Source organism: Polypterus senegalus, chromosome 13 (genome assembly GCF_016835505.1).
Source record: "Polypterus senegalus isolate Bchr_013 chromosome 13, ASM1683550v1, whole genome shotgun sequence".
Lineage (NCBI taxonomy): Eukaryota > Metazoa > Chordata > Cladistia > Polypteriformes > Polypteridae > Polypterus > Polypterus senegalus.
The window spans coordinates 69202322-69218197 of record NC_053166.1 but is presented as its reverse complement, the minus strand read 5'-3'; the positions used below and the strand labels follow the sequence as shown (position 1 = coordinate 69218197).

General features: G+C 36.3%; 1 protein-coding gene across 2 annotated transcripts in view; it reads left to right on the top strand.

The window, feature by feature from the left end:
• The window catches only part of LOC120543017 (forkhead box protein P2-like), a 144194-nt gene that overhangs the window by 91045 nt on the left and 37273 nt on the right, over positions 1-15876 (top strand). For both annotated transcript variants that reach the window (XM_039775833.1, XM_039775832.1), the window contains 3 exons: positions 11211-11291; positions 12226-12298; positions 14616-14814. In XM_039775833.1, the coding sequence (XP_039631767.1) occupies positions 11211-11291; positions 12226-12298; positions 14616-14814 (353 nt within the window). The remainder of the gene's footprint in view (positions 1-11210; positions 11292-12225; positions 12299-14615; positions 14815-15876) is intronic.

Sequence of the window (15876 nt, the reverse complement as noted above, 5' to 3'; positions counted from 1 at the left end):
CTATCTATCTATCTATCTATCTATCTATCTATCTATCTATCTATCTATCTATCTATCTATCGGGGAACAAAACATCGAAATTTTAGGTTCATAGCAGAAGTCATGGAAAAGAAGGGCCAACACTCCAAATATTGACTCTTTGCATAAACTTAATGTAATTGTCAATAAAAGCCTTTGAAACTTGTGAAATTGAAATGCTTGTAATTATACTTCAGTATACCATAGAAACATCTGACAAAATGATCTAAAAACACTGAAGCGACAAACTTTGTGAAAACCAACACTTGTGACATTCTCAAAACATTTGGCCACAACTGTAGTTATTCAAAGGTACTGATATACCCAAAGGAATAGCAATGGTTCAGAGTGTTGAAATATTTAAGTATACACAGTAAATTTAATCTTTTCTAACTTTATATAAAGTAAAACAATGTTTTCCTATTGTACTGTACTAAATTAGGTAGGGTTATGATTATTCTAGTTGAGCAAAGCCTGTATTTAGTTATCAAAAAAGATTGTACAGTATGTGATGGTTCTCCAAATAAAGCCATTAACGTTAGGATTTATTGCAATACCAAAACTTGTCTGATACAGTAAATAATCAAAGTGAGGATTTTATTTCAATTGGGTTTAAACACAGAGCATCTCTAAATATGAGACCTAGTGAAGCAGATGCTTGAAAACATATCTAACATATAAAATTTTATTCCAAGTATGTGTTAACTCTTTAAACCAAGCTTATGATGCCCCAGAAATGAAAAATGCAAAGCTGAAAGAAAGTGCAAGTTGTGAGCAATGTACACTTTACAGCTTATCTAGACCATCTCTAATGCAGATTGAGTAAAATTTAGCATTATTTGAAGTCAGCTTCTACAGTATTCGTTATCTAAAAAAGCAGTCGACTTTTTGATTTGAATATTGAAGAGCTTCTGAAACCTCAGTCATGAAAATAACTGCTGCTTGTCATTTGTACAATAATGCAATTTGTAATGGCTCTGTAAAGTGCTTGTGATAAGCATTAAGTAAAATCAGATTGTGTACTTCTTCGTTATTAGAAACCACTTTCTGCATTAAAAAACCTTTTTCTTTAATTATGTTGGGTGTTTCTAATATTTATATCTAATTCAAATTTTTTAAAATGCTTTTGTAAGACATTTAGAAGGTATTAATAGTTAATACTTCCAAGGCGAAGTTGGGCATCAATGCTGTCTGAAAGTGAAAATATATAAGAGTATGTTCTTTTATCCTCCATTAGGCAAATTCATAAACAACATAAACAACCAGGTAGCATAAGTGCTGTCCTACATTACGTACGTTGATGTAATGGATAGAGTACCTTTTGTTGAAACCAATGGCTTTTCAGATCTATTGCAGCTGATATGAGCTTCACAAGTCTACCTTTCTTAATGGTTTGTGAAAGTCTGTTGCTATGTATGTTGGCCATTACAGAACAAAACTATACAAAAGTATACTACTTGAACACGCAGACCACCTGTCCACAAATAAAAGGGAAGTGAAAATGTAATCAGAGCTAATGGCATGTGGAAGTTAATAATGAAGTGAAAAAGAGGGTAAATAGGTTTGGAAGTATATTTCAGTTTGTTGAACCAGTCTGCCATCTGTATGTACGTTTTGTTTTTCTCTTTCTTCAACTTGCTTTAGAGTGTGTTTCTAAAGGCTCTGGTGTAACAGTTATTTATTACAATGAAACTGTGCAGTTTTCTGAGAAAATGAGGAGAAATGTCTTCATTTATACAACTTCAAACCCTTTGCCTAATTGCTTCATTTGAACATATATGCACCATGTCCTTGGGGATTATCAATCGAGGCTTCCAAGGATTCAATAGATAACTATCGATACTGCATATGTCTTCTTTTTTTTTTTTTTTTTTTATTTATTTATTAATTTTATTACAATCAATACATAGCAATCAAGTTTTTACAAAAAAAAAAAAAGAATTATGCTAAGAACAGATCGATCCCCACCCTTGAGAGAGAGAGCAAGCCAAACGGTGTAAAATTTAAGGGTTTTAAAAATACTTAAATCAACAAATATTACTGATTAGATCCTGCCATGTTTTGAAAAAAGTCTGCACAGATCCTCTAACTGAGTATTTGATTTTTTCCAATTTTAAATAATATAACACATCAGTTTCCCACTGACTTAAAAGAGGAGAGTTTGGGTTCTTCCAGTTTATCAGAATAAGTCTGCATGCCAAAGTGTAGTAAATGCAATCACAATTTGTTTGTCTTTCTCCACTTTAAGCCCCTCTGGAAGAACCCCAAACACAGCTGTTAATGGGTTAGGAGGGATTGTGAGTCCAAGACTGTCTGAGAGGTAATTAAAAATTTTTGTCCAGAATAATGTTAATTTGGTGCAGGCCCAGAACATGTGACCCAGGGAGACTAGGACTTGGTTGCAACGTTCGCAGGTTGGATCATGCCCTGGAAACATTTTGGAGAGTTTTAGACGAGACAGATGTGCTCGATATATAATTTTGAGTTGTATAATTGTATGCTTTGCGCATATGGAGCTCGAGTGAATTCTCTGCATTGCTACTTTCCACTCCTTTTCTGATATATTAATTGAGAGATCTTTTTCCCAGTGTACTCTTGGATCTTTGAAAGGGAGGGATTGTAAAAGGATTTTATATATTGCAGAGATGGAGTCTAACTCCTTGAAATTGAGCAATAATCTTTCCAGCGTGGATGAGGGTGCAAGATGAGGAAAATCTGGAAGGTTCTGTTTAACAAAGTTCCTGATTTGAAGATAGTGAAAGAAATTTGTAGCTGGAATGTTAAATTTGGAATGTAATTGTTCATAGGATGCAAAGACGTTGTCTATATAAAGATCTCTAAGCAAGTTAATTCCAAATTTTTCCAGATATTAAAAACTGCATATGTTTGTGAAGGTTGAAAGAGGTGGTTCTTTTGCAGGGGTGCCACAGAAAGAAGCTTCTCCGTCTTAAAATGCTTTCTACATTGGTTCCAGATTATAAGTGAGTGGAGCACAATTGGGTTATTAGTGTATTGCCTGCATATGTCTTCTATATACTATCTTCTTGCATTTCCTGTAGGAGATATGTTTTTAGTACTTAGTACTTTAGTTATAATGTGTTGTTTGTCATTCTTTGTCAGCGCTTGCATTGTGTATGTCGCGCTTGATGGTGAGCAGATAACGCTGCTGATCTTCTTGTTCTGCAGTCTGTTGTTTTTCATGGCATAATGGTGTGTAGCTGATGCCTGACTGGCCTGTACAATGTGCCTCACTGTCATCCGATATGACCAATGGTCTTTTCCTGTGAGCCATTTCTTGCTTTTTATACAGATAAACAGGTTTCCCATACAATGAGCCAAACTGCAGAACATGAAGCAATTCAGAAATAATGCTGGTAGTTTGCTAACAAAGTAACAAATAATTCAGTGAATTAGGCCCACCCACATTGTGCTTATAGCACAGGAAATTTGACATACAGTATTTGGCACATACCACCAAACGTGCAAAGAATTGTGAGTTTGTCAGTCATGTCAATAATTCTGTGCTGGAGGAACAATGGAATATTTTATTGAGCAAAGTGATTGAATATTAATCCTAACTCTAACCACCCCTCACCCACTTACACACACAAAATGTAACATAGCAAATCATATATTCATGCTATTTATCTGTACCTTTATTTTCAACTGGAAACTTCAGTGTATATTGAAGGCAGGGCTGTGGCAAAACCTAAATTAGGTGGAGTAGCGTTTTTAAAATTAAAATCATCTCAAATTGTTATCATATTTAAGCTTTCAAAAACAGGACAATTTTAACAGAGGTTGCTGGTGTGTATATATGTATCTACTCATTGACTATGTATTATTCCAACCTTTTTTTTTTTTTGTACTTACTATTTTCAGTTAAAAGCCATAGAGCTCATCTAATTAGAAGTGGATACACAGCAGCAATAATCTAGTATTAAATCATAATCAAATGCACTGCCACTGCCACACTGTTTCAATTTATTATAAACATTTAGCCTAATAATCAGTCTTTGGACTGTGGGACTTTAGAATCCCCAGTAAATTAAGGATTTTTCAGATTCTTTAAAAAAAAAAGATTGTGACTTGGAACGAGATTTATTTATAAGGCAATACAGTATATTGTTTCATTGCTAAAACCTGACTCAAAATACCTAGACAAAAGAGAACATTTATTGAGAAGCAGTTTTTAGTAGGCAGATAAGTTGTTGTTTACATTTGTACCTCAAACAGAATTATATTTCTGAAGCTGTGAGAGAGACTCTTTGAATAAACATTGACACATCAAAGGGTTGATACATCCTAATTGACAGTTTCCTTACATCAAAGGGAGAAATTATATTACTGCTTTACAGGAAACATCTTAGGCCAAAGGCTGTTTACTGGTAAACAGGTTGTTTCTACCAAAATGCTTTTCCTTACCTATGCTTTTACATCAAAGAGTTATATGGTTTTATTACTACAGTCCTTCCACAAGACTAAGCAAGAGAATACAGCAAAAACAGGTAGAATATACTAACTTTACAGAAAAGTAACTAAAGTCTAAGATCAAAAGTCTGTGGGCTTACAAAGCTGTGCATTGCACCACCCTCACAGTGTAAATATGGTGGTATACAACGGCTGTTAGACATAGATTTCTTACAATCGGGTAATGGGTTCTGAGGTAAGAATGGTTATTCTTTAAATATCAACAAAGTTCTCCAAGATCAGAGAAAATTAAATCAGTCATTATTTAAATTGCTAAGGAAAGTAGATTTTTTAAAACGACTATTTAATCATGTGACAGTGTGTGTCTTTATGCTATATTGCTAGTTTTATGAGTCAGAGGCTCACTTTGATGCTGATTGTCTGCAATGGAAAGATAAACTTGATGTTCCAACAGGAACAACAGAAACCAGACAATGCCATATTCACCATTACCCACCACTGAAAGAAAAGATGGTGTAATGCTGTTGGAAAAATTGAGCTTGTACAGTATGCTAAATATGACTCATAATATTTCATTTGTGTGTTTTATTCAGTCTTTTTATTTAAATAATATTTAGATGATGTATCTTAAGTTGTGGGCACAGAGCATATGTGGGAAATGGTGTATAACTGAAAGGGCAGGCAGGTACAAATTACCTCATTAAATAATTAATATTCATGAGGCAGTTCCCCAAGACTGTTACATTTTGAAATAGATGAAATTCTGGGATGAATGCAAAATAGACATAGACAGGAATTCTGGGAAAATATGTATTGATTGTTAAAGATTTTAATTGTTTACTACAATGTGTATATGCGGATAAGAATATGTAAAATGGAGGCTTTGGACTTTAACAGGAGCATGTTTTGTCTCTAGCCAAAAGTAACTTAATCAAAAATCAACCAGACCTTGGAATCTTATTGGTTGTTTCAAACTTTGACTAGTGCAATATCTTACATAAGGAAGGGTTTTATTGTGGAAAGGGGCAATCAGCAAGATCCTATAAATTGAAATGATTTTTAAAAGGCACAAGGCCAGAGAGACATCATAACTGCCAAGACTAGGAGGACAGAGAGAAACAAGTGCTAAAAAGAAGACAACTTGGTCTGACTCTGCCACCTACAGACTACCTCTTCATTCCCAAGCATCATGCCTGGTTTAAGAAACCAAATATTGCAACAACTAAAGCCACATCCACCTGAAACAAATCCTGCTGTGTGACCCTGATTTGAATTGTTCAGGTTGTATGTTTTCATATTTAACATTTACAGCTTGTTTATCCTTCAAATAAACATAATGATTTAAACAGTTTGAGTATCGCTTTGTTAAAGTTGTCCTGTTGTTTACTGACATTTAATAATGACCGATTACTGTTAATAAAACATTGTCCATTTAGTCCCTTGGCTTCTGTTAGGCTGTGTAGCCCTTTCAAAGGTAGCCATCGTCATATGAAAGCCCGACAGGAGTAGCAGTCCTTTCAGGGGAAGCAATCTGAAGATGGATTGACATTTAAGTTGAATCCCAGCAGGGACGCCTTGTGAGCAGAATGGTTTTCAGCCCCTGGTAAGGTACCTAAGTTGATGTAGCTAGCCTTGGCCAATGTTGAGATATTCTTCTTTTGTATTTGAGCTTTATCTGTGCTGATTGAAATTTAAATAGTTAATTTTGCGGGACATAACAGTTTAGGCATTTCCAGTATTAAATTGTCCACCAATGCAAAAAGAACCTTAGAGGTTAAAGTGACTTTACTGGACACATTTACACCACAAAAATGATGATCTGAGAAGTTGTAAAGGAATATCAAATCCATTTATCCAAATGGTAAAAATCAATCCGTCAGAATTTCATATGTTAAAAAAGTCTAGTTGATATGTTTCTGATGCTATCAACAGCATCTGAAATCACACATATTTTTCAAATGTGCCTAGTGTGCTTTCATCTTTCTTTAGTTTTGGTATTATACTTTATGAAAATGTCATATTTTATTGGTGCTACTATTGATTTGAGTTTCACTACTATTTTAGTATTCTAGACACTCTGTGCATGCATAAATAATTGCACCTTTGAATGTTCTTTACCACACTTGGTTTTAAGTAGGCTGTTTGACGTGGTTTAGATCACACTAAACATCTATAAAAAAAAAACTAAATATGCTTGAATGTGTATGAGCAATGTGTTCCATTGCAGAGATGTTAAATAGCAGGAGAGCAATTTGTGAAAAGATTTCAACAGATTTCCATGGGCCTTATCATTTTGTAAGTTAATTTTCATGAAACAAATACAATACTGACATTTTGAGTGATACCGTTAAAATAATTATGCATATTGCAGTTAATGTAGGCTTTTAAGGATCAAATAGGTTGCAGGAAGTTTTAAGGTAACAGTCAGTGAGAGGCCAAAAATTATAAGTCAAATTAAATTAGAGTATTTGCAAGCATATTAAGAAATACAGTACTTTAGTGTCAAAATACTCTCTCACAGTAAATGAAGAGACTACATACTTAACAATCAGAGTGCCCAATATGTATCATGTGTTGTAGTTTATCTTAAAGTTTTGCATTCCTACGTTTTCCTTTTTTAAACAGTCAGAGTAAACAGTAAGATGACTTTTTCTTAAAAGGGAAACAGTTTTTTTTTTTTGTTGTAATTGTGAAATTTGCTATAACCAAGATCAGGTTTACACTTGACCCCTAATGTGACTCATCAAAAATGTGTATAACTATGATAGTTAGCATCACTATTGTTTAGGAAGCAAGGCCATCACTGCTTTGTAACAGGGCTGACATTCGGAATACTTTTGTAATATTATGCTGTTGATAGCTGCTAGGTGCAGTTTGGCATGGAATCTAAATGTATATTAACTAGGGACTTCCTGGACAACCCTTTGCAGGAGCAGAGATGTAACTTTATGTCTACTGGCAGTGGGGGATTTTCAGACTGGTAATTCAGGTGGGGGAGTGATAGGTGTTTCATTCAATAACCTACTGATGCCTGCTTTGCTGGCAATGAGGTGTATTTACAAATTAGTCTTCTAAATAATTAGGCAGATGATAAAAAATATAGAAAAAAAATGTGCGCATATGACTAGCATCACTTGTAAATAATCACCTTACCATTACCACTCAGTAAAGCAGCATACCGTAAGACTGAAAGCAGTATTAAAAAAAGAAATAACTATACTAAACAATTGCACATGTCGAAGGCCAGTGGATTCACGTGGCTTACCCACCTATCATTCTTTAAAAAAATCATAAATTATCCTTTAACTAGTAAACTGAAATGCAAAACACATTTCCACTTTCAAGAGTTTCTTAAACTATATTCCTCATGACCCAAATATGCCCTGCTTAATGTTTACAAAACCCAATCCTTGACGACCTTCAAAACCTTTGGGGTTAGGTTGGGGGTATTCCCCCTTCGAGATTCAGGGACGATTCATCACCTGACAATGGAGGGATGAGCCTGGTTTCACCTTGGAGAATTACCACTGAAGTTTACCCTCTTTAAGAAGCAAATTGACGACTGCTTAATGAACCCCCGGTGACTCACAGTGACATACTTTGCAAACCATAGCAGACCCATTCCCAGTAAATAAAACTGTGACTCGTGACCCAATGGCGGCCACTCACAACCCATAGTTTAAGAAACCCTGCTGTACACTAAACAAGTTCAACACACAGACATGCATTCAGATATATGGTGACTGGTTGAGGATGCTCAGAAAATGAATGTAGATTCCACAGAATGGATTTTTACCAACTAGAAATGCAATAACTTCATAATTACATAATAGTTTTCAGAATGGAAACATTGGTCTCTTTCCATTGTTAGGGAAATGGGGTCTCTTTTAAGTAGACAAGTTAATACTCTTTTCTTCAGTTAACACATCAGTGCTTGTCTAAGTAAATATATGCCTAGTGGTCCTATTAAACAGACAGTGTCTAGTCCTCCAGCATAGTTTATAAAGCAGGGCTTTGTACCTTGTGGAGACTATAGGCAATCCATCTTTTCCATGGAGTTATGTGACTAGAAATGGTCATCGCCTCTTTCTCAATTTTGACCTTGTTATATTCACAAGCTCTGAAGTAACTATCGTTCTTTAGCACCTTTCTAGTGGCCTCCCATATGCTTTGAGCTGGCTTTAACTCGGGAGATGAAGTGAACAGCAACAGTATACTAACTCTTTTCTACGGAAGGCAAGAGAGGACGTGCAATATCGTTATGTTTTTAAATTGTTTCCTCAAGATAACAGACTAATTTTATCGAGATCTCAATAAAACAAAATATCTTGTTTTCTCGAAATTATGAAATAATTATATCTAACGTTTAATGTTTAGCTTATTGAAGCCGTGTCCTGTTTGATATGGCAGAAGAGCAGAACTGTATTGATCAGCGCGTCACATTTTTGTTCAATCAAGGGCTGACACAGGCTGAAATATGGTTATGCCTTAGTTTAGAAAATAATAACATTAGTGTCCATCATTTAAGAAGAAGGTTAGCAAGGCTTCAGCTGTATAGCGTTGCAATCTATGTAAGCCTGATGCTAGGAGCAAAGGTTAAGTTTCGTTTTCTCAAGATCTCGATAAAATTAGTCTGTCATCTCAATGAGACAATTTAAAAAAATAATGATATTGCATGTCCCCTCTAGGCTTCCATAGTTTTGTTTGCCAAATGCTAAAATTAATTCAATATCTAGTATGATTATAAAGCTAGTTCAATTTAGGATTCTGCTTCCAGGCTGCAGAGTCCTGTTATTGAATCTATGCATAGGCACCGAATGTACTGTATAGAGTTTACACATGTATGCAGCATTGGCTTTTCCTGTTCACTTCAAGTCCTTTCCAAAGAAATGCACATGGTTGATTAACAATTGTAAACAGGTCAGGTATGCAAGAGTATCTCATGTAATGAATTCATTAATTCAAAGTTCATTCCCACCTTCCTTTCAATGCTGCTGTGACAGGTTTCAACACACCAAAACGCTTTAATATGAATTGGGAGATAAATGGAGTGTTTCTTTTAAGCTATCCTGAATATAATATGCAGTTCATAAAATTAATGATTCATTGTATTGTCATCAAGGCTTTGCAAACAGATGTTGCTTTAGGGTGACATGGTAGTGCTGTGGTAGCTTTACTACCTTGAAACGAGGAGACTGGGGTTCATGTTTCATGTCTTACCCTTGAGTACATGAGTGTTTTCTGGTTTCCTTCCAAAGATATGCAGGTTAGGTCAGGGCCGTCTTATCACATGGGCACACTGGGGATTTGACCAGGGGCCCCAAGAGCATATCTATGTACAGTATGTTGTGACTTAGTGAGTGGTTGTGTAGGAAGGAGCCCCAGTGCACTTCTTTGCCTGGGCAACTATAGTGCTATTAAAATGGCCCTGGGTTAGGTGAACTGGTGTCGGTAAACTGGCCCTTTTCTGTATGTACCCCTGTGATGGACGGGTGCCCTGTATAGTAATTATTCCTTTCTTGCAACATATGACTGCTGAGATAGGCTTCCATAACTCTGCCTAGATAAGTTGGTTAAGAAGATGGATTCATTTTGCTATATGTTCTTTACTAAATTTTGTTTTACTTTTAGGGTTTTTGTTTTTATTGTAAATAAAACTGCTATTGTAAATGGCTGCTCATTCACTTCCACTCTTAATAGTGTTTGCAATATCAAGCAGCTGCTGAAATATTAGATGATATGAAGAAAATAGTGAAAAATGCAGAGGATAGATTAATAAAGTTGACTTTAATAGAAAACTCTGACACTTTGTGTTTATTAGAAATGAATAATAGCAATTTCAAAAGTAGCACCAGAAGAAGGCAAAAAAAGAGCAAGCATGTAGCATAGAGAGGAGGTGTTCACCACAAATTGATTCATCCTTAATGCAAATTGTTTGGGTTCAAGTGATTTGCATGATGATGAATCAACCTATATGTACCTTCTTGAAAATTTTACTCGTCATCCAACGGTCCTACAATTTCAGCCTAAGTGGAACTCATCTTTCTCTATTAAATGCAAATTTTCAAAAATACAGTTTCACACCACTAGGTCACATTAATGAATATGACAATTAACTTATATTACCACTGCCCCGGGAGCCAAATTAATTTCATTGCCCAGTCTCACTTTGCAAAAGATGTTCATGTTAGGTTAGCTGGAATAGGACCTTAGGCTGGTGAAAGTGTGTGCACAAGTGTGCCCTGTGATAAAATGGGAGTCCAGATTGGATTAATTCCTCAGTATTGCTGGGTCAAGCTTTCTCTCTGTGCGACCTGATAAAGGAGAAGTAAGTTGAGAAAATGGCCACATCTATAATTTAAACTGTGAGCCCATTGCCAGGACGTGTAAAGAATGAGCAGTGCTGAACATATACAGTATATTCTCAGTATATTCTCCATTAGGGTTTTGCTTTTATTTGTTTTATTTCAGTACAAACTGAAATTTCTTTGTTTTGCATGTGGTTGTTTTTAAATGTACTACGAGACAACTGTTTTAAATACTGTTAAAACAAATTGGAGTCCATGTGTTTCACGTATAAATTTCCTAAAGATGACTGTTTCCCTACTGTCTAATTGTATCTCTCTGTTATAAAAGTTAAGATGGATGCCATGAAGGAAATCAACCCTTCTTTTTTATGCCACTTAACAAAATAAACAGACCCTGTGATCTGCAGGATCTTCTTTCTTTATCGGTTGGTAACATTTGTGATTTAAATGCAGGTCTCCTTTCCAGTGGTGATGGCCACTTCTCAAGGAAATTTTATGAGTTTATCTCCACGTCAGGCCATCATACTTCAACAGGTAACTAGCTGCCTGCAATATTTATTTATTGTCTCTACAATGTATGTAAAACACATCTTCATTTTAAATCCATTAGTTTTTCATGGATGACAAAAAAATTAAAAGAAAAAGAACGTGACATACAGTTAGTACATTTATAAAAATTGTTTGAGTCTTAAACAAATAAGCAGTAATCATTTGTACTGTTAGCAGTAGAGGTAGACTGTACATCATCATCTACTTCTTATTTTGTTCTACAATACTACAGTTGAAAAGGCCAAGGCCGATAGAGGAGTACTGGAAAATTGGCTCTTAATATTATTTTTTATTTCATTATATTTCATTTATTTCATTTCATTCATGTTGCTGGCTCATTGATGTTCTCCTCTAACTTTCTAAACTCATTTAGGCAAGATGTAGCTGGGTGTTGTTTTGTCACATGTAGAGAGTATACAAGAACCACTGACATCAATCCTTGTTTGGTTAAGGTGTATATGAGTGTTGCTTTCTGTCAGGCAGAAAGTATACAAGGATCTGAGAAGTACTTTATCCCTTACATGTAGTAAATCCACTAGAACCAGGCTAGACTGCTCTGACATAGGTGTAACACCATGTTGTTTAACCACCAGACCCTTTTTTGTGACACATTTTTAAATGCAGCATAGCTGGATTTCTACCAGTCAGGAAAATACTGATTATGATATTTAGAAAATTTGTATTTAACCTAATTATGCTATTTTCTGTAGTCAGAAGTCAGACAAACATCCTAACTAGATTTTTAATGACTGCTTATCTCCTTGAATTACTTCAGTTATGCAAGAGGGATTATATTCTTCTAAAACTGAGACACTTAGCTTGCCAGTTGTTTATTAAAAAAGTATGTCCCTGAACTATATGCAGCTGTCCCAGTGGGAAAGCAACTAATCCAACTTACTTTTCTCTAAATCCTCCACAGCTGACTCAGCAGAGACCCTCTGTGCTAAGAGGAGGGGGGCGTCTGAATCTGCCATTCTGCTCACTACCAGGAGGTAAGAAAATGCTTCCAAGCAAATAATAATAATAATAATTAATTCAATTAATGTCAGACACTGCAAATTCTAAAACACGGTCACAGTGGGTGAAGCCCTAGATATAAACTAATCATGTAGGGGGTATCAGTCTAGTGCAGCGCAGACTTGCTCCCATAACAACAATGATTCAGATTGGGCAAATGTAGAGTTGTCAATTAACCCAAAACTACAAGGCATTTCATGTGTTTAATCAAACACATTTTTGAAAAGGTGCCATTGTAATTCTACCTCTACCTCTGTAACTGCTTAGCACTCATTGTTTGGTTTCTCTTAGACACAAGAAGATTTTTTTCAACTTCCTTCATTATTTGTGTTCTGAATAATCATGAAATAACTAACAGCATATTTGACATCCATGCCAGGAAGGGAGCACAAGAATTTTGAGCAGTATTACACTAGAAAATCTTGCATGAAGCTTAATTAAAGCATAACAGTAACATACAAAAAGTTAAAGTTTTTTACCCAGACTCGAGTTTTTCATCAGCACAAGACCTTTTTTCATGTGAAGTTACCAACCAACTGAACCCTTTACTATGACAATGCACTAATTCGCCATGTGTTGTTCTTCAGGGAGTTTCTGGACTCCAAATACATACCGAATGCTTCAGCAACTGTTGCATTCACCATATCTGGTGATTTTTTTCCATTCCACAATTTCAGGAATCACCTAAAAGGACATCATCTTCAAACAAGTTGTCCAAAAAAAGCCTTTAAATGATGTGCCGATGGATCTCACAGAAACAATACTTCAGGAATGCTTCTGGGAGTTGGAGAATCAATGGTCACAGTGTATTGTTTCTAAAGGGAGCCATTTTGAAGGAGACAGGGCTAATGCAAAATTATTTTTACAATAAAACTCTCTTTAATATCAGTTGCATTCATTTCATGATAGACCTTGTATGTGTCTTTGGAACCTTAGAGGATACTGGAGTACTTGGGAAAAGTCCATATAGCCATGAGGAGAATATGTAGACTCCACACTGACTGGTGACTACGTGTGAATTTGAATCCAAAACACTGGAGGTGTTAGGTAGAAGAGCCACCATAATAATAATATTACCATTCAGACAATAGAATGTGTTTTCCATACAAATAAATGTTCCACTTGTATTTATTTAAATGAATATAAAAATGTGTGCTGCACAGAGCTAATGCTGCTTCTTCACTGCTTCAGTGATTATAGCTCAATTCCTAGGCTGTTTGCTGTCTGCCTTAGCTGTGCATAGCCTGCCTATGGCCACTTGAGTTTTCCTGAGTATTCCAGTTTTCTCCACCATTAAAATGATACCAGGTTAATTGACTGAAAATCAGTCAAGTGTATAAGTGGCAATAATTGTCCCAAAAGATCAAGTAAATTAGGGCTGAGTGGTGGCTCTGAGGCTAAGGATCTGCATTGGCATCTGGAAGGGTGCTGATTCAAATCCCATTATTACCAGAATGGATCTTACTCCATTGGGCCATTAAACAAGGCCCTTAAACTGAACATTTCTCCAGGGATGATGTACAATGGCTTACCCTGTGTTCTGACCACCAAAGGTCATGCAAAAAGACAAGTTCCCATTGAGGATTATGGAAGTATAACAAATAAATGATAGATGAGTAGTATGCCTTTGTAAAATGAAAGCATGCATGAAGTATGTGCAGCAATTTTTGTATTAATTCAAAAATTATAAATGTTTTTTCACAATGCTATCTGTCATGTTACTTTTTAAATATATCTTTTATACTGAGTAAAGAATCATTATACTGTGAAAATAGTAAATATCAATGTATGAGAAAGAAGGGAGTTGGGGAGACAGTAAATTGGAAAAAAAGCTGGATGACTGTCCCAAAGAACAGAACTAGAAAATGCTTCTTTAACAAAGGCCAATTAAGGTCCACATGCATTTAGTTTTTGTGTTGTTCTATAGAGACCATCTTTGTAAGTTATGAGCCTAAGTTAAGCCCAATGGCTGCATCACAACACTGCACTTACCTAATGCTGAACTCGATCTCCTGAGACAAATATAAAATAGCTATTAATTCTGGTTATTTAAATTCACTTCCTTTACATATGTCTTTCAAGTTCACATGACTAAGAATACAAGTTGACCCACAAACAGTAATTTGTTCATATTCTAGTACAGAAATTAATATCTCACAAAACTTGAGACTACTTGACTTGACTACTGTAAACTTATTCTATTAATTAATGACTGTGACTGATCAGCAAGAGTGTTTTGTTAATATTGTAAAGTTTAGGTCATTTATTTCCAGCTTACTGCTTCTTCTGTAGGAACATCAAGCTTACCTTCCCCATGGCCTGAGAGTAACACATCTCAACCTTCTGAATCATCACTATGTAAAACAGAAGCCGGGGTAAGCCGCAATACATCTTCTCCGAGTCAAAGCACATCTGCGCGGAGTTCTCCTCTTCAAAGAAGACACAGCCCTCCAAATGGCCACACTGTTGCCCAGACAGCAAAGACCCAAAGGTATTTGTGTAAACTGCTAGGATATATCATTTAAATATCCAGGTCAGGTGAGTCAGTTTATTAAAACAGTTATAAACTTGGCATTATTGCCAATAGATAAGAATATTATTCATTGACTCATCAAACAAATCAGCCATGTTGCAAATTTCCCAAAATGTAACATTTAAGGTTGCACTGTATCTTAAATCATTAATTTGGATGTGTTGGGGGAGCGTTGTATTTCTTTCTGTCATTATGTATCTCACCATTGAAACATAATGCTAATAGTGTACATTGTCATTCTTCTTATGACCTCCTACCTTAAAATAATATTAAAGAGTTTAAAATTAATTTATTGTATTAGTCAAACTATATGGTAATGCAGCATACTTATATTTTCCATATTTTCACAAGTTGTCTAGATTTGGGGATTTCAAACTGGGGGTTACCTAGCTGCAATTGACTCTACACTCCGGGTCCACAGCAGCCCTGCCGAAGTTGACTTTCTTAAAAATCCATCCATCCATCCATCCATCCTCTTCCGCTTATCCGAGGTCGGGTCGCGGGGGCAGCAGCTTAAGCAGAGAGGCCCAGACTTCCCTCTCCCCGGCCACTTCTTCCAGCTCTTCCGGAGAATCCCATGCGTTCCCAGGCCAGCCGGAGACATAGTCCCTCCAGCGTGTCCTGGGTCTTCCCCGGGCCTCCTCCCGTTGGACGTGCCCGGAACGCCTCACCAGGGAGGCGTCCAGGAGGCATCCTGATCAGATGCCCGAGCCACCTCATCTGACTCCTCTCGATGCGGAGGAGCAGCGGCTCTACTCTGAGCCCCTCCCGGATGACTGAGCTTCTCACCCTATCTTTAAGGGAAAGCCCAGACACCCTTCATTTCAGCCGCTTGTATTCGATCTCGTTCTTTCGTCACTACCCATAGCTCATGAATAGGTGAGGGTAGGAGCGTAGATCGAAAATGAGCTCCTTTTCACCACGACAGACCGATGCAGAGCCGCATCACTGCGGATGCCGCACCGATCCGCCTGTCGAGTGAACAAGACCCCAGATACTTGAACTCCTCCACTTGGGGCA